Source organism: Cucumis sativus, chromosome 4 (genome assembly GCF_000004075.3).
Source record: "Cucumis sativus cultivar 9930 chromosome 4, Cucumber_9930_V3, whole genome shotgun sequence".
Lineage (NCBI taxonomy): Eukaryota > Viridiplantae > Streptophyta > Magnoliopsida > Cucurbitales > Cucurbitaceae > Cucumis > Cucumis sativus.
The window spans coordinates 8184253-8210910 of record NC_026658.2 but is presented as its reverse complement, the minus strand read 5'-3'; the positions used below and the strand labels follow the sequence as shown (position 1 = coordinate 8210910).

General features: G+C 32.1%; 1 protein-coding gene and 1 long non-coding RNA gene across 2 annotated transcripts; both read right to left on the bottom strand.

Annotated features, from left to right (window-relative positions):
* Positions 1-14821: 14821 nt before the first annotated feature.
* On the bottom strand, positions 14822-18163 carry LOC101218890 (2-hydroxyacyl-CoA lyase). The gene is made up of 2 exons (XM_011655119.2): positions 16658-18163; positions 14822-15394 (listed from the first exon to the last, which is right to left on the bottom strand). Exons 1-2 carry the CDS (start codon positions 18077-18079, stop codon positions 15080-15082), a joined length of 1737 nt encoding a protein of 578 aa, XP_011653421.1. The 5' UTR covers positions 18080-18163; the 3' UTR covers positions 14822-15079.
* Positions 18164-21213: 3050 nt separating this feature from the next.
* On the bottom strand, positions 21214-22040 carry LOC116403257. The gene is made up of 3 exons (XR_004215924.1): positions 21837-22040; positions 21609-21687; positions 21214-21529 (listed from the first exon to the last, which is right to left on the bottom strand). It is a non-coding gene; the product is annotated as an uncharacterized LOC116403257 (long non-coding RNA).
* Positions 22041-26658: the final 4618 nt, after the last annotated feature.

Sequence of the window (26658 nt, the reverse complement as noted above, 5' to 3'; positions counted from 1 at the left end):
TGAAAAGTTTAGTGGGACTAAAAAATTTTCTACTTTCATCCTTTTATATATCCATTTTCCTCTCATTCACCTTAGCTCATGCTAATTAGCATTTGCATGGGTGCAGATTTGATCCTAGAACCTCTTGTCCATAGGTACATACATGTGTCGGTTGAGCTGAGCTCATGTTATTCAACTTCTATAGTTTCTACCAATTTTAAAACTCTAAATTACAAACTTTCAATTCAACCCATTAAAGTTCAAGATAATAACTAATTTGATTTGATAAAGTCACTTATTTCAATCTAATTATAAATACAACAGTTATCTTTTAAAAAAAGTAATATTGTATTATTGATAAATAGAAAGTAATAATAGGAAAAAAATAGTAAAAATTTAAGAATATATATTATGAATGAATATTGTGTTTTCTAAGTCCATTAATGAGGGTTCGAATTTCGTGCTTCGTGCAAAATAGTTTTTTCTTGATGGACTATCATTTTTCTTGATGGACCTTACTCATGATCTTATAATGAATCCAAAATTATAAATTTTTTTCTTGATGGGCATCATTTTTCTTGATGGACCTTGCTCATTATCTTTTCTTTTGTCTTTGTCCATCAAGAAATCCAAAACAAATATATTAATTTTTTTCGATGATAGTTATTGCAAATCAAGAAAATTCATCCCTTGATGGGTCTCGTCCATCAAGAAAACCAAACTAACTTGATGGGCATTGTCAGTCAACTACTATATTATCTTTGATGTTTATTGTCTATCGAGAAATAGTTTTATTGACGTTTGTAGACCATCAACAAAACTAAGAAAACTTGGTCCATCAAGGAAATCAAGAATCTACATTTTTTTTTTACTTTTTTTCGTATTTCTTCAACAAAATAAGGGAACTTTTCTTGACATACATGACCGTCAAGATAAACATTGCATCAAGAAAATATTTTTCTTGATGGTTCTTTGTCATGACCATCAAGAATTAAAAAATTGTGTGCTTCAAGAAAGACCAAATTTGTAGTAATGAGTTGAGATCCTTATAGATCGAGTAAGGAAGAGCAGAAAGCCCATTCGGGGAATCCACAAATTCTTGGTCAAGTGGAAGAACTTCCCCGTGGAAGAAACAAATTGGGAACCTGTCGAAGACCTTGAAGTGTGGATGCAGAAGATTGAAAAGTTCTAGCTTTGTCAGCCGACAAAGACATCAACTATTTAAGTGGGGGAGAACGTCGTGAGTATACTTGTCCAAGGCTTTGTTTACCTAAGGCCACATGCACAAACATCCTCACACCACCCTATGTTTATGGTTTTGTACTTAGTTTAGCTTGTTTCCTTTAATTTATATGTTGCTCGCTCGTAAGAGTCATTTTCATATGCAAGTCTGCCATATTTGGAAATGATTAAAATATATTATAGAGGAAGTCCACTGGTCAATTCCCCGAGTAAGCCTTATTGTACTCTTTGAAAATCAAGCTTTCTTTCAATTGTCAATCTTCAGTTCCTTCTTTAATGATGTTTTTAACACTTTTGTTTCTTTCTCACATTTTATAAAACCATTTTCTCTTAAGACTTGAAGAATTTTTCTTAAGCCAAAAAGAGTAACCTCAAGTTTATGAGTGATACTTTGTTCTGAAAGTTATTTATAACTCATGATTTCAAGTTACACAAGAAATATCTTGGGTGTGATTTTCATTTAAATGATTTACTTAAATGCTTAAGATTTTCAAGTTGAATTTCAAGCTTCACAGACAACTTGCATTTAAATGTTTTTCATTAAGCTATGCTAGTACTTTACAATTTACCTCTAAATGTGCACATATGATTCTAAACTACTGATGTGAAGGCTTTATAGAGAGGACTAGGACAATTACATCAATGAAGGCACAAGTGCCTATACGAAAGGTTCAACTTATACTGATCTATGTTAAATTATGAATGTATAGTTAGAAGTCGGTATGTGATAGCTACATATGTTTTTGAATGATTAAGGAATTTCTGAAATGTTTTTAAAGCTTTACTGTTTTATGTTTACAATGATTTATACGTTCAAAGCAGAGCATTAAGCATAACTATTTGTAAAGCATGTTTTAGCAAAACATCACTCACTAAAAAATTTTAATTACCTTATTCTTTCAAATCATGTTTTCTCAATTTCTAGGTACTGATCGTGTTTCCTTGAGTTGGGCTTATTGCTACCATGTCGACCAGTCTAATAGGAGAAATTGTAAAGTGTTTGTGTTGGAGGTAGTGTATCAGAACACGGCCAAGTTGTGTTGTGGGTGCAGAAAACTGAATTGCATTAAAAAGTTTGATTTTGTCAGAGTATTATATTTGTGAATGTTTTCTAAAAGTTTGTAAATAAAGATGGACTGCAGCCACTGTCTTTGATTTCTTGTAAACTGAGGTGCATTAAACTTTCTTTTCTTTCCCTCAAAGACGAGTTAAATGTTTCTGCTAAGTTTTAAGTAAAATTTTAAAGATTAGGGTCTGCAGCTATTGTCTGTAAGACCCATACCTCAAAAAGAAAGAAAATCCTAGGGTAATTTGGAGTAATCTTAGGCAAGAAGGAAAGCAGAAAGCAAGAGTTTTGAAGAAGGTTTTCAAGGAATTATTTTGTTAAATGATCGTGTAGAAAGATAAACAATTGTATGAAAAGTTAAACGATCATGTAAGAGAGTGAACAGTCATATAAAATGTTGGACGATCGTGTAGGAGGTTGTAAAAGGGATAAAAGCTTTTGGCAGTAGAAGATTTTACAAAATCATTCTTTATTTTAGTTTGGGAATCCTGAAACACCAATACATTGCCAAAAAATAATTAAGAAACTAATTTTCTTATCAAGCATGCTTTAATAAAGTATAGATTAAAGAGAGAAAAAACTTACGTAGTTTGGCATCTCTGAATCTACTAAATCTCCAAATTTTGGGAACCACCTGTCAAAGACCTTCTTATCCTATAGAATGAGATTGGTTTGTGAGAATCAATTGGGATGAGAAAAATTTTTAGAGATAAAACTATTTTTTGCAGAGAGTAAACACATTGGCTTTTTCTTAATTAAAAGTTTTTTTTCCTTTGCATATTTATAACTTCATTTCATTGAGAGAGTTAGAGAGAATCATGTGATTTTATTAATTTAAAAAATATTAAATTAATATAAATTTCAAATAAACTAATTAATTATTTGATTAATCAATTAATAATTAATTAAATCATATTTAATTAAAATTTCACTTAAGTCATAATTAATAAATATCTCTCCAATATCTTATAGTTTTAAATTAATTTAATTAAATCAAATTAAACTAAACTATTAATTAATTTTTTAATTAATTAATAATTAAATTAAATATCTTATATTGAACTTAATATTTGAATCATATTCAAATATAAATTTCTCACATAACAAATAATTTTAATACGAATCTCATTCACATTAAATTAATATTTAAACTCACTTAAATATTTTATCTCTCATAAATTAATTTTGAATCATACCCAACATTAAATTTATATAATAAAGTTTGATTAAAATATAAATTTTATATTACAATGTATCACTATAAATTATACAAATTCCCAAAGTAAATTTGAACATTTAAAATTACAACCAATATAAATAAATCACATTGTTCTTTATGAGTTAGGAAGGGGATCTTATTGACCTACAAATCAAAAGCTACAACGATATGAGATTAATTGGTTAACTCATTAACCATATTAATCAATATTCATTAACTGTGTGTACACTCCAATAAGACTCACAGTTGAACTCTTCTCACTATAGAGATATTTTTGTGTCCATGGATATAGACCAATAATAGTAAGTTAATCTTTTACGAGTGTTCGTAACATCAGTTGGGTCAAATTGTCATTTTACCCTTTGGTTACCTCTAGTCCTTAAATATCACTACTCCTCTAATGAACAACATTTTTACGGTCCAATCAATAAACAAAAACCTCACTCTTGCCATAGAGAGGTTAGGGCCCTTTATTCAAGTTCTAGCGACACCATTTAAGGGAAACTTACCCTTAAGTCGGAAAGGAGTAAATTTCATCTCGTGTGATTATGTTCCCAACACCCACTCAATCTTGTCTCTAAAATGATAAGCATATTGAGTCGACCATCTGATCACTTTCACTCTTACAAATCAAATGACAATCTCTCGCAAACAGTAGTTCATAATACATAGGATTAAGACTAAGTTACTTAGGTCATCCTAATGAAATAGAAACCTAACTAGTTAACATAGTCACATCTAGTGGTTATTATTTTGTGATCCGATTTTATGCAAACTCGTTGCATAGGATACTCTCACTCGCATGTCACTTACACGAACGTGTTGGATCATTGTGTTTGTATCAAATATAAAGTGAGTTGTATCCATAGTGTTATGAGGATAAGATATCCAACCTTATCCCTATACTATAGACCCTTTAAGCTGATCTCGAATATTGATCCATGTATGTCTCTACATATTGTTCAAGACTCATCAAACAGCTTAGGCTGTTAGTTTATTGGATTTGAGTTATTAAGACAAAACTAATAATATAATCAAATAACATTTTATTATAATAATAACACTTTATTAATAACGGTCAATGGATTATACTTACAATTTATGAGTTTTAAGACATAAATCCCAACAGTAGACAAAAAAAGAAATTTAAAGAAGTCTTTAAGGTTATTATATCAATCAAAAGCTTTGTAATTATCATATTAATAGGGTTGGAATCCAGGTGACTTTAGCATATTACATGAATTTTGCTGGTAAGCAAGTGCGGGCAAGATTGTAAGAGTTTAAGGAGTGACTGATCCAACTCAAGATTAGTATAGATAAGAGAAGAGGACAAAAGAAAATGGGATTACTCTAAGATTTTGTTAAGAAAAACTAAATGCGTACTAAAGTAGTAGTCATTAGACTCGTAATAGAGGAGGGATAGGCATTTTGAGACAAGGAGTTTAGTCGGTGAGTGACTTTCCAAAAGTGTATACATATTTTAAAGCTTTCTTGTAAATTCAAGTTGATTTATAATAATATGTTATATTTAAAGTAAGTTTTATGTGTTCTAAATGATGAAATTGTGTTCAAACTATTAGTCCTTTTCCTATCAATGAGCTAACTATTATGTGCACATTAAGATTAAAGGTAGCCTGTAGAAAAGGATTGCATGTGGAATGAAGCTGACCAATGCGTAAAAGGAGTGTGTTGTGTTGGGCGGCCTGGACAACGAGGAATGAACCAGAAAATTTCTGGATGATGTTGATGAAAAAGTCATCACAATAGTCTAAACGCAAAATATTGAGTCTGTGCATAAGGAATAGTTCATGTTCTCAACAAAAGGACAACAAGAGTAATGAGTATTTATATGATCTGATATATTTGTGAATGAGGTGTTAATCAAGTTTTAACGAAACAATTGTGTTTATGATTTGTGTTCCAAAAGGTTTTCTTAAAACTTTACTCACTAAGTCTTTTGACTTATGTTTTAAGTTTTCCCTCTCTCATGTTGTAAGAAGGTAAGTAATCGAGTTGAAAGCTAAGTGATCGTTTAGGGAGCTAAGTGATTGTGTAAAAGGTAAGTGATCGGAGTTAAGCAATTGTCTAAAGAATTAAACGATCAAACTCAAAACTAAACAATCGTTGAAGGTTGAAAACTTCGAAGGCATTTGGCTGAATTTCTTATTTTCCTATTTTAAGAAATTGTATCTTCATGCACCGTTGTAGAAACTCTTGAGCTTAAGGGAACAAAAATGAAGTATTGTGTTTTATTTATGTTGCATGGTGATTTCTAAAGTTGAGTTAAGTTAGTGGTAAGCAATTTGGAGCAGGACATGACATCGTTGAAACAAAAGACAATATTAGTTGACTTCACGTAGTCTCTCGGGTTTAAAGTAGATAGTCCAAGAGGGGGTGTGACAAACCCAACTCCATCATCTATATTAAATCAACTAAATTCATATTGGTGTCCAAATCCCTCGTATGTCTCTTGAAAAGAAATGACTATAATGCTTGTATTAAAAATTTTATGTTTTCGAGACTAATAGATCATATCTCACGCAGAGGTGAAATGATTATTGATAACCATTTGATTTTTAATTTTAGTTTATTTTTATAACGTGTTTTTTCTTTAAAAATATATATATATAAATAGAAAGTATTTTGTGATGTCGGAAGTATAGGAAAGAAATATAAATAAATAAAAATCACATATGAATTAGAGAGATCTTGAAGATATAAAAGTATAGATAAAGGAGCTTTAAAAGAATTGAAAGCCACTACTTTCCAACAAGGTGGTGCACTTTATTTTTCTGTCTCAATCATAGAAATTCAAAAGCTAAAATTATTCCACGTAGGAGTTAAAACAAAATTAACAAGCCGAAAGAAAATGTATTGGGACAACTTTTACACTTAAAAGTCTTCAAAACAAGCAAGAATGATATAGTAAGATGATCAAGTGTTAGAATCTAAATTTTGATTTCTCGACTTTGAGTATTACAATGTCGATAACATTGAAAAGATCTTTTTAATACTAAAATATTAAGATCAAGTTGAAGTATTGAGTCATGAGAGTGATATTTTTTTAACTTCAAGTTGAATGTTTAGAAATTACTCAACTACTAGAGAATTTAAGCGTGAGTTAGCTGTGGACAATGTTTCACCCTTTTGATCTTTTTGCTTCTCTGGCTTTGTTTGAGAGCAGAAATGAATTTGAATTGCCTTTTTTTTCCTTTGTCCTACTCCTCAATATTTTATTCCCTATGCTTCTTTAGCTTTAGTGAATTGGGTATGCCCATAATCTTTGGAACCAAATATAAAAAGTGATATATGTGATGTTGATATGGATTTTCTTTCATGGGGCTGCCATCCATACAAATAGGGAAAGAATAACTTTATCTCTCCTAAAAAGTTTAATTCCAAAAGTGGGTTAGTCTACGTTTTGGTTTTGACATATATCAACAATATACCAAAATTCCATTGGGATAATTAGAGATATGGTTCCCATCATCTTGTTTCTCACTACTATTATTTCTCTCTTTTCTCGCAATAGAATATTATAATTCCAAAAAAAGAGAGGAATATTTGAGCATCTAACCTATTCTATCAACATTATTTTCCATTGCTGTATGGGACACTTCAACTTCCATCATTTTCAATTATTGTTGGTCACACTTCATTTTTATTAGAACAAAACATTTAAGGACACTTTCAATTTCCAAACTTTCGGTCAATGCTACATTAAATCATTTCATTAATATTATAAACGTCTACTTAATATATACAAAATCAATAATTAGTCTAAAAGATTCGTGAAAGTATTAAATTGGTTAAGTTTTACACAAATAAACTAATATGACAAAATGAAAAAGTCCATTAAATTTAGCGAGGTTTGTCATTTCTTATTATCTTCTCTTCTATTCTGCAATTTTTTTTCTTTTCATCGTCTTTTTCTTTTCTTTTGCAATTTTTTAAAATATTTTCATTTGTCTTTCCTTTTCAATTTTTCTTTTCTTTCTCATCGTCTTTTTCTCTTCTTCTGTAATTTTTTTCTTTTCCTTTTTTGTCGTCCTTTTCTTTCTTCAGTAATTTTTTTATATTTTTTTTCAAACTGTTGTTTAATTCAAGATCGTGCTATTTTTTTTTCAAACTGTTATTTGGTTTTTAAGATCGTGTGTCAAATATAAAAGATTGTGAAAAAAAATCGTTGAGATTTGGCTATCCTAATTTAAAGGATCAAATCTAAACGATCATGTGTCAAATCTAAACTATCGTGTGTCAAATCTAAACGATCACATACCAAATCTAAGTGATCGTGCCAAAATATCTTGAAAAAAATCGTTTAGATTTGGCTACCCAAATTTAAACGATTAAATTAATGTGTCAAATCTAAACGATCACGTACAAAAAAAATCTTGAAAAAGTTCATTTAAATTTAGATACCCAATATAAACGATCTAGCTACCCAAATCTAAACAATCTTATATGGAAGAATAGCTAAATCTAAATGATTGTTTTTCAAATATATTACGCACACTAGATGCCAATTAATCACGAAACATTTTTTTTTTGTATTTTTCATTGTGCGTCTATCGGCTTTTTCATTTTTGAAATTGTTCTATACGACGTAAATATTTTTTCGTTTTGTCATACTTTTTAAAAGATCCCTATTAAATTTGTAAATTAAATTTTTTTTTTCTAGAACTATGTAAACAAATATCTTGTATGGAAAAGAATTTAGAAATATCCTAGATTTTATTTATGTTAAGGAATTCTAGAGAATTATTTTAGGCAAGGATAAACTAATAAATATCTAGAAGAGTTAGAATTTTAGAGAGATTCTTTTTCATGGCTGAAAAGATCCCATACTTATGTCCTGCCTTCATTTATGAACCAAGTAAACAAACATAGCAAAACAAAGTAACGAGAGGATGAAAGAAAGCAAGAGAGTTGGAGATAAACTTTGTGTGATAAATGAGTGAATGTCTTAAGAGTAAAGTGTATTCTTTCCTCAAAATGTCCATCTTTCTTTCTCCAAAGAGATTGTGTCTTTCCTCTTTTTGTGTCAATTTATTCAATAAGTGGTATTAGAGTCAAGTTAGCTTAACTTGTTAAGTTGAAGCTTTTGAAAAATCGAGTACAATTTGAGATTGTGAAACTTGTTGTTTAGGATAAACCTACTTCCATTTATCGTCATTACATGATGATTAGAGATCTTCAAGATGTTGGAGGAATCAAGAAGCTTTTAACATTAAGAATAATTACAAAACCATGGTTCACATGCATGATTATATCTCCAAGAACAAGATTTGTGGGATGTTGTAGGAGGCACACAGTTAATCCATCTGAGGATACTATTGTTTTCAAGAAACAAAATATCAAGACAAGTAAGGTCATGTTTGCAATTAAAACTATAGTTGATTAAGAAATGTTGGAGTACATTAGTATCGTGGAGACGCCAAAAAAATATGAGACATGTTCACCTCACATTTCTTAAAGAAAAATTATGCAAGGATTTCGATTTCTAGAGAACGAGCTTCTGTCAATTACTTTGAGAAAGATGGCTATCAACTAATACTTCTCCAAGGCAAAACTTTATGTCGTGAAATCTCTAAATTAGATATTTCTGCTTTTTCAAAATGAAAAATGAGGAGAATTATTATTGGTCTTAAACATGAATATAGAAGGTTTATACGTTGTTATTCAAGGTTGGTCAGTCCAACTTTCTCTGATTGACCTAGAGAATATATTTACTTGTTATGTCCCTTCTCGTATCCTTCTCTCTTAGCCCAAGAGAAGGTGTAAAGTCAACAAGCATCGTTCTACTCAACGACATTTGTCAAAAACTTTTTGAACTACTAACTGATCTTAACTTGAATGTAAAGTGAGAAAACATGCATGATACTTACGTAAACATTCTCAACATGACTGTATAACCCACCACAAACTCATAATCAATGTTGAATGAACAAAATGCATGACCACTTTATGATGAGAAACAAATTTTGGATTCTAGTTAAGTTCGTTTTTTCTTTTACCTATATTTGGTTGATTTGATAATACAAACCAATACAATGGGTTCTATTGTTTTAAGAAAGATTTTGACAAAAGATCTAAAAGACCTAAATCGAGTATGATTTTTCACGAATGTCCTAAAGTATAATTTATTTTCTTAATTAGTAATTCGTATAATTTTTGGACAATACTAACCTTTTAATCATTATTAATTCGTAATTATATTTAAATTATTTCCTTGTTCAAACTACTTTCAATTTATTATAATATTCCTAACTTCCTTATATAAATTTTATCTTTGTTATAGTAATAAATTGAAAATATTGTTTTAATGAAGTATTTGAGTGTCATTATTATTTTCATAACTTCCTTATGTAAGTTTGTATCTTTATTATGGTAAAAAATTGAAAATATTGTTTTAATGAAGTATAACACAAAATCTTTTATTATATGAAATTTTATGTTAATTAATTATAACCGCTAACAATCTTCCATCTTCATCACGTGAACAATCTGGAAAATTTCATCCGTCGTCAGCAGCCCTTACACATATATACCACATTATATATACAATAACATATATAATTATGTACAGTAAGAAGTCTGAATTTATATATGTTATTTAGTATATATACATCATATTATATACAATAATACCTTATACATAATTCATATAGAATTTGTGTTTAAATTATATGTTTATATAGTAAATATTACTAAAACAGTAGTAAACGACATGATCATACATACATATTTTTTTTTTTATAAATGTATTTGATTACATTCTCTCCTTTAGTATATATGCAATCTATAATAGTTCTATTATGTGTTTTAGTATATATATACCACATATTATATACAATAATACTATATACTGACATATAGTTCTATTGTATTTTTTATAGGATGGCCAAAATGCATTTCTTCTTCACCGTTGAATTCTCGATAAACCCTTGAATGTATCACATTCAAAACTAGATTTTCGTTTGTTTGTCTATTTAATCGAGTATCTAAAATGTACCTAATATACAAAAAATTTTACATGTTTTGAATATATACAATACTAAGCTCGAAATTTCTAGCAAAATTTTGTCGAATAAATTTAGTATTTGCCAGCCATCAAAAGTTTTCTTCTTAACCGTCGAAATCTCAATAAACCCTAAAATGTATGACATTCAAAACTAAATTTTCATTTAATTGCCTATTTAATCGAATATCTAAAATATAAGTTTCATATTTATTGAATATATACAATACTAACCTTGAAATTTTTAACTAGATTATGTTCGAGACATTTTGAGTACTACTTGGACAGATTTTGAGCTGTAGATGGGTATGCTCTCATTACATAAAAAACAAAAAAAAAAGTTCCTTTTTATGGAAATGAGATTGGGATCTGCTTTTTCTTTCTACATCTCATTATCAAGTAATAATAAAATCTTTTTTTATTTGTTTTACGTAAATAATAATTTATCTCCTCTCGTGATCCATGCAAATGGAGGTGATGATTTCTACTGCAGTTCTTGTCTCATGTGCAGAAACTGATTTTATTTTTTTTTTCCTCCCAAGTTTGGGGTCATCTTAGTGAAAGGTTGCACATATAAAGGAGATATGATTATGGTAGTTCATTATTATTACTATTTAAAAAAGAAACATGCATATGTTGAATTAAATTATGCAAATTGTAACTAAAAAACTCATCTTTTTATTTTTATGCATTTAAAAAAGGATTATTATTGGGGAAGTGATTGAGAGAAGAAATAATAGGGAGGGGAGACATAGTCAAGAGGAGAAATGGATGGAGAAAGGGTAGAGATTTCAAAAGAATTTCAATTTCATTCAAGTACACAACATTTGTCTGTTTGCTAATCTATACCCTTTTTTGTTCAAATCATAAGTTATTATTTCCATTACTTCGCCATTAATTCTGCTTATTTTGATCAAAGTTGAGTTTTGGGTGATCAATCATGGTGGAAAAAGACAAGATCTGTTTGAATTTTCTGTTGGCTTATCTATATCCTATTTCATTCTTCAATTTGAATTTTCTCTATTATATTATAAATGTCGAGTATTTCCAGCTTTGTTCTTCATTTTATGATTGAATAAGTGTGAGTTATATCTACAACTTGGTTTTATGAATTGTCTGAGGTTACATCACACGTTTAGACTCTAACTTTGGTCTGTTTGGTTTCAATGTTTAAAAAATTTAAGTTGTGATGTTGTATTGCTTTGAAGTGTTATAGTTTACTTTTGATTTAGCATAGAGAAACTTGTTTTGGATCAATGCAATCTACTTATATTTCTTTTATGTAGTGGTCATTGGGCACTTCTGACTATTAACGCATACGATGAGACAGATTATTATATTGACTCACTTCGAACAACATCAAGAGTAGATATTAGATATGTAACTGACACGTAATTAGTAAGCTTTTTTAATATATGATGTTTACCGTCTTAAAGTTCACTTCATGGCTAGAGTTTAGTTGTTTCTTGCAAATAGGGCTATTACTATCTTTCGCTCTCAGAAAAATATTCAATCAAATCGAAAACAGTCAATATGGAAAACAGTGAAAGTAAAGTGTAAACATATTTATTCGTTAATTAAAAGTATACGGTATATGAGCTATTTGCACCATTAAATATATATTTTGGTAATTTAGGTATTTACAATGTTCTTTGCAAGTTGGAGTACTTGAATGTGTGTACTATGTAATGAGATACATGAGAGATATAATCACTAATGGGAGCATAGTAGTCACAGATTCGGTATGTTGTGTGTTTAAATGATTTTTTGAATTATTTTCTACAATTCAAGTAATTAAAGTATTAATTTTAATATTTTGGGTCTCATATCAGATTGATACACGCAGTCCATATAGTCAATTCGAATTGTATGAAGTGCACATGGAGTTTCCTGATTTTTTGGGTGGCCACATTCGATGGAAAAAGTATATAGTTCATTGATATATGTTAAAATATTATTAGTTATTTGATGAAAATGCTTAGTTCATTCAATTGTTCAATTAATGTGTACTTTAGCACATTTGTATGTGTACTCTCTTGCTTTACTTATATATGTTCGACTTCCAAACAGGTGCACAAAAAACTCTGAATATATTTTAAAATATACAATTTAAAAAAAAAACACTTGGCATGCAAAACGTGTCAAAAGTAAAACACTTTCTTGACATGTAAAAAATGTCAAGAAATCTCATATACTTGACATTTATAAACTGTCAAGTATAATTCTGCTTAAAATCTGTCAAACAAAATCACTCTTATTTTTTACACTAGATTACTTGACGAGTAAAAAGCGTCAAGTAATCTCATATACTTACGCTTTTTACCTGTCAAGTAAACTGACCTTACTTAACGCTTAAAAACGGTCAAGTATACCCCCTTATTCTTGACACATTTAAAAGTGTCAAGTAAATCTTTACTTGACAGTTTTTAAGCGTCAAGTAAAGCTAGTTTTGTAGTAGTGAATTAAAGAAAGAATATTCAGAATAATATCATAATAATATTATCTCCTAAAAATAGTCCAATACCCTCCCTCAAACTCAAGGTTCTAATCACAAACTTGAGTTAACTTGAGTTTGCTAAGAACTAAGAAAAAAACAGTAGAACTAGAATAGAATCAGAAACACACGGAGAACAAACACAAAGAAGTTCTAGGCTAAAATAATAAAACGAAAGCAACACAAAGAAGTTCTATGCTAAAATAAAACAAAAGCAGAGTAAAGCAAAATTGAAGTTCTATGCTAAAATAAAGAAGTTCTATGTATATATGTATATATATATGTATATATATATATACATATATATATGTATATATATATGTATATATATATATATATATATATATATATATATATATAAATATAAAGAAAGGTCTGAATTTTGTAATTTTTTTCGATATCTCGACGTGACATGAGCATGAAAGGGGTTCAAGAATAAGTTTTCTTAAGGTTAAAATCATTTATATTTGCCTTTTTGACCCCATATTGTAGGGTGGATTTCGAAACATATGAAGAATCTCCCTCCAAACCATACATATGACATTCATGGATACGACTTTCCACAGAAGAAAAATTCTTGGAATGATTTAAGGTGCATTCACTTGTTTTTGTTTTGGTTAACATAGTTAAACAAATGGCATGAAGACTGCACCATGAGACTATTCTTTTTTTTTTTTAGTATATGTTCGGCTAGAACGCAGAATGTTTCTGAAGAAAGTTAAAACAAATGCCAAATGTCATTCATGTGAGCACCATATGATAATTTTTTTTCTATTAAAAAGAAGATCAATATATGATTTTAACACATTAATAAAACAGACTCCGGTATGGGATGTGAGCTAGAACCAAAGACCCAAACCTGCATTTATTATGATAAATTCAATTAAGTATTATACTACTTTAAATTTATTTTTAAAGTTGAGCTCTGTCTGGTCAAGATTTGGTTATGCAGTTAACAGATTGAATGTAAGGGTAATTGTAACGGATGACCATTTGAGGAATAATAATTAAGGATATAGCAACATTTAAAAAAAAATTGCAAATATAGCAAAACTATCGCTAGACTTGTATCACCGATACACTCGTATGATCTATCGATGATAGACCAATTTTTACAACATAATCTATCAGTGATAAACTCTATCATTGATAAAATTTGACAAATTTTGCTATATTTGCAATTTTTTTAAATATTGCTATATACTTAATTGTTTTGAATTTAATTGTTAAATTTGCAATTATTCCTTGCTGATGAAATAGTTTCAACAGACCCAATCTCAAATTTTATGTTTTCTATAAATTTTAGAATATTTCTCTACAAAATTATCCTCAATTTTTTTTCTCATCCTCGAGACAGATCTACGTTCACAAGGTCCTTTTTTAGTAATTTCGTGTGTAAACGATGAAAGTAAAATGTCAAAAACTCGACAATGAAAAGTAGTGCAAGTTTCATTAAGTTTTTCTTTTTGTACGAATGGCTCATTTATAGAGTCCTTGATTAATGATCCACCTCATAAAGGCAAATAAAATCTAACATATAAAATATTAATAAGAGGTTTACATTTTTGCCCCCATAAGAAAGTACTAAAATGCTTTTCTCAATAAACTACCTACCGACAGTAATGTAATGTTTATATACTTAACTAGAAAGAGAAAAACAAATAGTTTTATTTAACCCTTTTAAATATATATCCAATTGAATCAGATTGTTTAATGTTTAGTGTTCGAAAACTCCATTTCGCACTGACCACCCTTAGTTGACATAAGGTATATTTGAACCTTTCAAGAAACCAAAAGAAATAGGAAGAAAAAAAAAGAATTGCATTTTGGTAATGATGGATTTAGGCTTAAAGTACTGTTAAATCGTTTATCCAACTGCAGGCTTTACAAGTTACATTAATTTTATTCAAACTCCATGATTTACATAATTTATAGGCTAACAAAAAGAAAGAAATAAAAGAGAGAGTGTGTGAAAACTAAGATTGTTAGCTTGAAACTCTTCATTGGCACAAAGAGTCTCAAGCAAAGAAAATACAACACAGAAGTAAGGACTTAACTTCAGTTCTTGTGTTGCAGCCTTCCACTTTCTGCACCAGCATACGGGTCAATCTTGATGTTTACGACTGCTGGTTTCCGAGCAGAAAAGGACTCAGCTAGTGCAGATTTTAGTTCCTCAGGTGATTCGACATGGTATCCTTTACCTCCAAACGCCTCAATCATTTTGTGATAACCAGCTGATGGGACAAAAGAGGTTGGCGCAGGATCGTGCTTATAGGGTCCAGTAATTTCTTGTGGCGTTCTCCGGTCGCCACCATAAACACCACTGTTGTTGAAAACTATCACAACCACTGGCAACTGATAGCGCACCAGAGTCTGTAGAAAACCAGAAAAATGTACATCAGATGAGAAGAGCTCCCACTAAAAAGGAAAAGCTTCTACACTTGGAAGTAGACGAGCACATAACTTGTCTGAATTTAAAGTAGGATTGGAAAGACACATAGAGACATTTTGCAAATAGGAAAGAAAAAGAAACCATCAGTTTGTTTCTGAGATCTCAATTGAATAAATGTTTCGAGATTATGAGGAGCAAAACTGGGCAATTAAAAATTATAAAGAGCTCTTTAGAAAAAAACACGAGGGAAAATCAAACACTATTTACAGTAGAACCCAAGTCAAAGTAAGATGTACAACTTTTAGAACTTAAACGGAGTTCTAAAACTCCAAAACTTACTTAGATCACTTATGAGTTACGACAATAAACGAAATTTCAGATTTGACTAATGGGAATTTGTATATAGTGCTAAGGTGCCTACTTAGGACATTAAACATTCTGAGTCCAATATTCTAGGCAAGGCAGTTAATACGTAAGACATGTTGTGACACATGTAATTTGACTTAACAACCAATGTGTCAAAATGAACAAATAAAATAAATATACAAAGATCTAAGTACAAAAAATGAAGAAAATCTAGTAAGCCCCTGTGAAACAAACGACATATCGAACCTAAAATGAAATGAGAATGATATCTACAAACTCAACCATCAAAATAAGGATGCAACCCGTTTAAAGACATCCCATGAAACGTGACCAAGAATAATCCTAGAGCTACTGATCACCAGTGTCTACATGTTTCTTTTTAATGTCATTCATGTTTACCAAGGGACAGCTGAAATGAAACATAGTAACCGACCAATAAACATTTCCAAACCAGAAAGTAACAATGATGATTGACTCAAAACAACATTGGAACAAACTAAACAATGTTTTATTATGCAGGAGACGCTACAAGATATTGATCAATCCAAGTTCTCGCGAACTACTATATTTAGGATATTTGTCTTCATTGGAATGCTTTTATTTTCCCCATGTAATCGTGTATTTGCAAATTTTGAGTTTGCTAAGTAGATGTTTGTTCTTGGTGTTATGATGTGTGAACCTAGTTAAGATATCCAAGTTCATCTTTGATCCTATGATTCTAAGTTTTAGGTGCTTTTAGTTTCATTTTATTTTGAACATTAGTCTTTTTTTCAGTTCTAAAAAAATATGCAAGCCTCTTCAATGAGTTAAGAATCAAATAATAATCATACAACATGAAAGAAGTTGGTGGAAAAAAGTGCAAAGGGGAGAATGAATACCTCAACTTCCATAGCACTGAACCCAAATCCAGAATCACCTTCCACTGCGACTACCAAACGATCGGGCGAAGCAACCGCAGCAGCAATGCAATAGCCCAAGCCAACCCCCATTGTTCCCCATGTTCCTGCATCCAGCCTGGTCCTTGGCTCAGTTTGAACCAAAACTGAACGACCCACATCCATTGTATTGGCCCCTTCAGAGACCAATATGGGTGCAGGGCTACCAAGAGCCAATATAGCATCTCGAATGATTCTCATTGGCGTCAAGAAATTGAATGGGACAACATCCCTCGCCAGTTGAACTTCCATTTTCGCCACATTGTCCTTTGCCTTCTGCGAAATGGCTTCAACCCATGGATGAGATTTTCCAAGACAAAATGGGTCATCCTTGATCTCTTTATTTATGGATTCCAACACCTCTTTTGCATCGCCAATCAAACCCAAATGGGGATTTCTTAGTTCAACTTCCTCCTTGCAAATATCAACCAAAATGAACTTCACGTCCTTGGACCATTTGGGCGGCTCGCCAAAATGCAACAACCAATTAAGCCTTGCCCCAACCACAAGCGCAACATCGCACTTACCAATCGCCAACGACCTAGCGGCGGTAGCCGCAAGCTCATGTGTATCTGGCAGCAGTCCTTTACCCATTGGAGTAGGAAGAAATGGAATTCCAGTAGTCTCCACAAGCTTCTTCAACGGCCCCTCAGCACGAGCAAGGGCTGCCCCTTTACCAAACACGATCAGTGGCCGTTCCGCATGTTTCAACAACGAAATAGCTTCCTCAATCTGTGAGTTTGGAACTCTAGGAATCACTTCGCGACGTGCAAATTCCTCCGCTGCGACCAATAATCTCTCCGCCTCAGACTCGGAAATAGTCTGATGCAAGACATCCGACGGAAGATCAAAATAGCACCCACCAGGCCGACCAGAAACAGCCGAATTAAGAACTCGAGCAACGCAATTCGGAATCTCGGAAATATCCGTGGCCTTCACGGAAATTTTTGAAAAGGGCTTCACAGCCTCCACCTGATCAAGCTCCTGAAAATCACCACGGCCGAAATCTCTTTGATCACAAGAACCAGAGATCATCACCAAAGGCCAAGCATTAACCATGGCGTTAGAAACCCCTGCAAGACCATGAACACAACCAGGGCCAGAAACAGTAAGCAGCACACCAGGGCGGCCCGTTAGATAACCATAAGCAGAAGCGGCGTAGCCAGCCGATTGTTCGTTATGAAAGGCGATGAATCGAATTCCTAAAGAAACTGCCCGAGTGGCCAGAGAGGTAACGGGGATTCCGACGACGCCAAACATCCTGTCGACGCCGCAGCGGGCCAGCGCCATGGCGGCGAGAACGTTGCCGTCAATAGGACCTTGAAATCTGAGATCATTTTGAAGAGCTTCAGCTGAATCTCCCATTGGAGCTCGAGATTTTGCGGTAGAGAGAAATGGAGAGAACGAAAAGGCTAAAAATCTGAGATATGACTGATAAATGATAGTGACGACAAACGAAATGATTTTGATTTATAAACAGCCAGTACAGATTTCCGAGCTTTTTTGTGTAGACGAAATTACCCTTCCAACTTTATGTTGATTTATTTTATTTTATAGAGTGAGTTTCATGGTTCGTTGTTTGGGTAATATGGGAAATGCGAAAGTATTGTAATTTGTTTGACTGATCGGGTAGAAAAGTCCCATTTTGTTTCCAGAATTCTTACTTTTGCCTTGGAAGAAAAAATAGATTTTTCTTTTCACAAAATTAATGTAAGAGTTTAAAAAAAAAAAACAAAAAAGTTCACGAGCCAACTCTAAAAAATGTCTAAGTCAACATGCACATGTGTAATTCTTCTTTTTAAACGATCATGATACACGATCGTGTAGGTAATATCAACATATGTCACACACTTGCATGTAATTTTTCTTCTAAACAATCATGATACATGATCGTGTATGAAAATCTAAGCGATCATATACCAAATCTAAACGATCTTGGTTTAGGATCGTGTACCAAAATCTAAATAAATTTTGTTTAAGATTGTGTACCAAGATCTTTTATATTTTGTACACAGCTTGGTACACGATCTTTTAGATCTAAAAGAGAAAATATATGAGAAATGACAAAGATCTAAACGATCGTAGTTCAAGATCGTGCACCAAATATATGATGACGAAATATATGAGAGATGACAAACATCGTTTACCAAATGAAAATTTGAAAAAGTAATATGAGAGTTGACGAAGAAGTAAGAAATTCTAAAACAGAAATGAAAAAACTCATGATCCTGTTTTGATATATTATTTATAAAAAATTATACTAATAAAATTTTCACTTGGTTTAACATAAATTTGAAATTAATGTTTGTACTAATTCATAAATTTCTATAACTATTTTATTTTAAATTTGTGAGTTTATATCATATAACTACAAAAAAACAGAAAAAAAAAAAAAAAGAAAAGCCCGAAAATAGTGCACAAAACCGACCCCTCACAAACATCCAAAGCCAAAACTCACAACCAAACTACCACCAAACTCGCTTTAACCAACAAAGAACCTAGCCAAAAGGAACAAAATCAGCCCATAAAACACCACAAATTACAATCTAGCCAAGAGTTTATATTTAGGAGATACAGACTACGGTAATAAAATATACAATCACGCCACTAAAATTAAATATTAATAATGGTTTTTAAAAAATTATGAATGGAATAGAATATCATGAATTAAACCACATCAAACTTTGGGGTTTCTACCCGAGTAGCTTAAATTATATAAGAAGCTTTAATATATCATCTTTTTTGTTAGGTAAAAAAAATTATAAGCATGGACGGATATATTAAAGAGTTAGGGGAGACGCACATCTCACATTCTCGATTTTTGTATCTTAATATTAGTTTTGTAGTGTCAAATTACAATATATATTAAATAATGTATTTTTCTTATTATATTATGCATTTTGTATAGTGACAGTGTCCTTTTAAAATTTTAAGGTCTCGGTTTAGGATCACCACCCATTATAGGCTTCCATTTTACACAAAAGTCATGTCCAAATTATTATAATATATTTATTAATTTCTAATGGTTTTTTATTTTATTTTAAAAAGTAAAAAATTTGTAATGACGTAAATATGAAAATAAAATTGAAAATACTTTTTTTATTGAATTATTTTCAAATTTAACTGGGGTGTAATACATATTTAATTATATAAGATTATATTTATTCAATGAGAGATAATATTTATATTCTTTTAAGTTGTATGATATTTGATTTATTTAACGTCAGATATTACATATTTATTTTTTTTAATTGTAAATATTTGTTTATTATTTTTCTTTTTTATATAAATTTAATTTTTTAATTTTTAATTTTCATTTTTATATGTTTTTTTTTTGTTTTTTTTTATTTCTATGCTTTCATGTTCCTTGAGGTTTTTTTACAAATGTAGATACTTTTTTACCATTTTTATTTTTTTATTCTACAAAGTCTATAGTCTTTCGAAAATATACTATGATTTATGATAAGATGTTGATCAACAAAGCACAAAATGAGACTCAACAAGCTCACACCAACTCAAATGAAGAGGAAAATGAAGCATATGCTAAAAATTCATGGAAGAACTTCTCAAGTCAAACCAATCGAGAGGCAACCATTATGGTTCCAGGCTCAATAACAAAAGTTAGAGCTAAAAGACTTCAAGATGGATTAAATGCTTGTTTATAAGCTAGATTGTAACGACCCAACTTTTCTAAGTAAGTCGAGATCGTTAATTTTTAACAATTAAAAGACTTTGATTAATATAAAACAAAACGTAAGCAATTTTTAAAAAAAAAAACATCTTCAAGTCAGGCCTGATTTTTAAACATTCAAGAAAGCATAAAATAATACTATTTACAACAAACGTTTGTAAACTAAATTTCAATTCATTTTAAACCTCACAAGAAACCATAAGCGGAAGCAAAATAACACATTCCCTATGGCAATCACGCTTCCTTCCTGCCCCTCACCGGTTTGCCACCTTTATTTCCTTTGCCTGAAAATTAAACATAAGAAGGGTGAGTATAACAATACTCAGTAAGAGACCCTCTACTGGTCTCGTCAGGGGAAAATAAATTGTTAAAGTTCTATTGGGACACCCTGTACAGTCGCAGTCTTGTGATCCCGTAGGATACACATTTCAGTCTAACGCCCCGAAGGACGTACATATCAGTCTAACGCCCCGAGGGACGTACATATCAGTCTAGTGTTCTGCAGAAACACATATCAGTCAAATGCTCCCGAAGGTGCAAAATAAATTGGTGATCCCGTGGGACACCTACAAGGTAAACATCCCAATACAACCTAACAATTTATCCCCTCATTCCATTCAACCCATCTTTCAGTTACTTCAAATCACAAAGTCCTTTCTTTCAACATCCTAACAGTCAACTTATTTTACTACAATCATCTGTCTGTCAATAATATGCTAATACATCAGTCAATCCACTATACAGTCAAGTCAATACACCCCTCAGTTCACCAGCACAAACCACAGTTCAGTATAATCCACATCCAACCGAAACAAATTCACTAGTTCACATCCAATCTTTATACAGCACAATCTATTAATATCATCATGTACACATAAGCATAATTTCAGTCATTCACATGTATACTTTCGGCAATCCACATCAATTCACACATCAATGTATATATATATGTTTCCAGTCAAATACAACATACACTAAACATTTAGTCTGCAATCAAACATGTACATCTTAATCATCATCCATACAGTCCAACACAACTCAAAAACTTTAGGTGAGTCCAGTAGAAAGTCCCTTACCTCAAAGTTGGGGAAGCTCCTTAATCAACTAACGTCCTCGAAACAATCCTAAGCACAACAACACAAAATTCAATTACTTCCACGATACATATCTCACTTACTTTCCTCAACGTAAGTTCCAACTCACCGATATATTGGCGAACTGAACCCTCAACAATTCACAAATTGGTTGTGAATTTAAGGGAGCCCAACGTTACTCCCAACACCTTCAAGAACCAATTAACAAATTAGCTAAACATTCCAACCATAACACTTGAACCACTTTGAAACCAATTACCATTCATACTTAAGTTGTTACCAACAAAGCAACCTCGATAAAATTGTAAAACAGAGACAGCAGCACACCTCAGCACACCTCAACGCACGACTGTCGGACTCGCAGCAAAAATCCTAAGTGTGGGTCGGTCAGCGGTCGGCCAAAGGAGACGTGGCGGCTGCCTCAAAATCGATCAACGATCTGACGCGGTCGGAGAGTCGCGCGGCAGTGCAGAAAACAGAGGAGAACGGAATGGGCGGCGGCTCGAAACAGAGGTTGCGCGTAGGGCTTCACGAAGACAGAACCGGCGGAGACGGCTTGCAGAACCGTGGCTTCGACGGAGACAGAACCGGCTGAGACGGCTGGGCAGCGGCGGAAGAGCAACGGCGCCGCAGATCTGGACCGGACAGTTACGCGGCGGCTGCTGCAAGGCTGCTTCGCGAATGGAGATGAAGAACGGTTACGCGGCGGCTGCTGCAAGACTGCTTCGCGAACGGAGATGAAGAACGGAATGGAGGTCGCGGCGCTCAGCTTCAGTAGGGGAGACGCGGCGGCCGACGGCTGCTGCGAACGGAAGAAGAAGAGGAATGGATGGCGGTTGCTGCGCTGCGAACGGGGAGAAGGGGAAGGGCGCACGGGAGGAAGAAGAAAAAGAAAAAAAGTTTTCTTTTTCTTTTCTCTTATTTAATAAAACATAAAATAAATATATTAATTAAATATAATTAAATACATATATATATTTAACTATATTAATACATTTCACATCTTCTTTCTCTCAAAATAATTTACCTTCAAGTTTGGGGCGTTACATTCTTCCCTCCTTAAGAAACTTTCGTCCTCGAAAGTTCTAATCCTGAAATAACTCTGGATAACGAGTCCTCATCTCTTCCTCTCGCTCCCATGTCGCCTCTTCAATTCGATGATTCCGCCACAAAACCTTTACTAATGGAATGCTTCTATTACGAAGCATCTTCACCTCTCTAGCCAGAATCTCCACAGGTTGTTCTACATAGCTCAAATGCTCATCAATCTCCAAGGGTTCATAGTCCACTACATGAGATGTATCGGCCACATACTTCCTCAACATCGAAACATGGAAAACATTATGAACTGCAGAGAGAGATGGTGGTAATGCCAAGCGATACGCCACAACACCAACCCTCTCTAAGATCTCAAATGGTCCAACAAAACGAGGACTTAACTTCCCTTTCTTTTCAAAACGCATAACACCCTTCATAGGTGCTACCTTCAAGAATACCTTTTCTCCCACATCGAACTTAAGGTCTTTTCGCCGTACATCTGCATAACTCTTCTGTCTACTCTACGTTGTTTGCATACGTGCTCTAATCTTTTGAATAGCCTCATTAGTAGACCGAACTAATTCAGGTCCCATCAATCTATGTTCACCAACCTCACTCCAACAAACAGGGGTTCTACAACATTTGCCATACAAAGCCTCAAATGGTGCCATACCGATGGTAGCCTGAAAACTGTTGTTATAAGCAAACTCCATCAAATGTAGATGAGAGTCCCAACTACCTGGAAACTCTATAACACAAGCTCGTAGCATATCCTCTAAAATTTGGTTCAAACGTTCAGTTTGACCATCAGTCTGTGGATGAAAGGCTGTACTGAAATCCAATCTCGTACCCATAGCAGTCTGAAGTCCCTTCCAAAATTTGGAAGTAAACCGTGCATCCCTATCAGAAACAATTGATACAGGCACTCCATGCAGTCTCACAATCTCAGTTAAATACAACTCTGCCCACTTACTAGCAGTATAAGTGGATTTTCCTGGTACAAAATGTGCCGATTTCGTAAGCCTGTCTATGACGACCAAAATCACTGTGAAACCCTTCAGGGTCTTAGGCAGCCCTGAAATAAAATCCATCGACACATTCTCCCACTTCCACTCTGGCACATTTAAAGGTTGTAACAAACCTACTGGTTTCTGTCTAGGTGCCTTAACTTGCTGACATACTAAGCACTTACTAACAAGATCTTCCATTTCTCTCTTTATATTACGCTAGTAACAAACTCTTTTCAGATCCGTATACATTTTTGTGCTACTTGGATGCATGAGAAATGGGAAACTATGAGTCTCAACCAATAACCTTGTCTTAATTGCTTTTTCTGTTGGCACACATAATTATCTCTTAAACATAAGTTCATCATCAAAGGATATGGAAAACTCCTTAACTTGCCCTACTTCTACTAGGCGATGCTTCTCAATCAAATAAGGATCAATGAATTGAACCACAAGAATTCTTTGTCTCAAGATCGGATGTACTGACAACTGAGCTAACTGTGAGGTGACTTCCCCCACTAAAACTACAATCTCAGCTCTCTCGTGGTTTTTGTCTAATGAAACCTGTCTGGTAATTTGAATTTGAATTTGAATGAAATTTTCATAGAGTGTTATCTCTCAAGCTTTATGATTTTCTTTATATTCTTGTGTTAGAATGCATGTTTAGAACTTTCAATCTAGCTTGATCAACTAGATTGTGAAGAGTTCAAAATCTTGAAGTTAGGAACAAGTTCTCATTTCTTCTCGATCTTTGATTAATCTTTTCCAAGCCAAAATCTATTTAACTTTCTTAAAGACGTTAGCTATTTGTTTAATCGGGGTTATTTTTGTTGCTGTTGTGGGGGTTCATTTAGAATAAGGAAAGTTTTCAAATGTGATTAAGGTAGTTCTGCTTATCAGTTTATTTTTTAGGTTGATAAACATATTGAAAAAATGAAAATATACATCTCATATTTATTATTTGATATATAAGATGGTATATTGTAAAATTATTATATCTATGCACTTATATGGTTTAGTTATTAATTTCAAATATATGCAAAGTTTATATCAAATATAATTATCACAATTAATTATAGATTTTGAGTAAGTTACATAATAATATTAAAATAGAAGTATTTTTAAAAATAGCAAAATAAATTAAAATATTATCAACTATAACAAAGTTTTGGATTAAGCTCACACTAACCCAACCATCACTCAAATAACCCTTTCCAATGTACATCTCATTCTTGGAAAGTACAAACTTATCAAATACAAAGACCAACTTAAAATCATTCTTACTAAGCAATGAACCAGAAACTAAGTTCTTGCGAATGTCAGGAACATGAAGCACATTGTTGAGAGTGAGTTCCTTGCCAGAGGTCATCTTAAGAATCACTTTGCCTTGTCCCTCAACCTTTGAAGTAGAGGAGTTACCCATAAATAGTTGTTCTCCACTAGAAACTGGCACATATGATGTGAACATATCCTTGTTGGCACAAATATGACGAGTAGCCCCAGTGTCTACCCACCACTCCTTGGAATTGCCCACCATGTTGCATTCTGAAATGACTGCACAAAGGTCAATATCTGCAACACCATCTGATACTTCATCAACTTCTATGATATGAGCTTGGGCATGTTTTTCCTAAAGATTCTTTGGTTTACGACAATCTTTTGATTGATGTCCCATTTTGTTGCAGTTGTAACACTTGCCATTGAACTTTTTTGTGAATCGTTGTTTTTTATTTGAACCTTCACCAGAAAACTTCCTTTTCTTGTTACTTTGTGGTCTATTTTCCACAATGTTGGCCTTGGGATCTATTGTACTATCCATAGTACACTTTTCCGCCTTTCTATTATTTTCTTCAATCCCAAGTCGGACCACAAGTTCCTCAAGTTTTATCTCTTTGCGTTTATGCTTGAGATAATTTTTGAAGTCCTTCCATGAGGGTGACAATTTTTCAATTATTGATGCTACCTGAAAAGACTCACTCAAAGTCATATTCTCAGCATGTATATCATGTAAAATTACCTGGATTTCCTGAACCTGACTGATTACAGTTTTGGAGTCCACCATTTTGTAATCTAGAAATTTTCCAACGATAAATTTCTTTGCACCAGAAACTTCAGTTTTGTACTTCTTCTCTAATGAAGTCCATAGATTTTTGGCCGAATCAACACTACTATACACATTGTATAGTGTGTTATCTAACCCATTCAAAATGTAATTCTTGCAAAGATATTCTGTATGTTTCCATGCATCAACTGCAAGTTGCTTTTCTTTGTCAGATTCTCCCTCAGGTAAAATGGGAGCATCCTCGGTGAGAAACTTTGCCAAATTTAAAGTGGTGAGATAGAACAACATTTTTTGTAGATATGCAGTTTTTCATATAGTTACATATAATTAATGTGTAGACACGGATAGTTCAAAGAAAATTATGAACAATACACACAGTTGATTTAGAAAACAAAACTTTAATAAAAATAATAATATTGACATATAACATAAAACAAATTGAAAAAATATTAAAAATAATCATTTTAAAACGACGTACTCATATATACCTGGAATATAAAAATGGACATAATATAACATGAAAAAATTATAAACTCCCTGATAAAAAAAGAAACTTTTATAAAATAAATTTCATATAATAATCTCTTTTAATTATTGGTAAGATCAAATTAAGTCCACCCTCTCAATTTTTATAAAAGTTGTGATATTTCATTTCCAACCATTATTGGATACACTTTTTTTTATTTGTTAATTTTCGAAATACTAATTTAAAAAATTTTACAAAATATTTATAACATATAACAAAAGTTTTAGTTTCTATCAATAATAAATATAGATAGACACTTATATGCTTATATCGATATCTATGATTGATAGAATCCAAAATTTTACTACATACTCTAAATATTTTAATTTATTTTACTATTTTTTAAAAATGAAATTATAAAATAATCAAATTTTATCCCTAATTAGTATACATAATGTAAAAGACTTTTCTTATTATATCAAAGTTCTTTTTCTTATTATTAAATTTCAAAAGTTTTTAGAATTCCAAAAGTTAGGTTGTAGCTCTCTCACTTTCTACCTCTATAAATAAAATGGTTTCAAGGTAT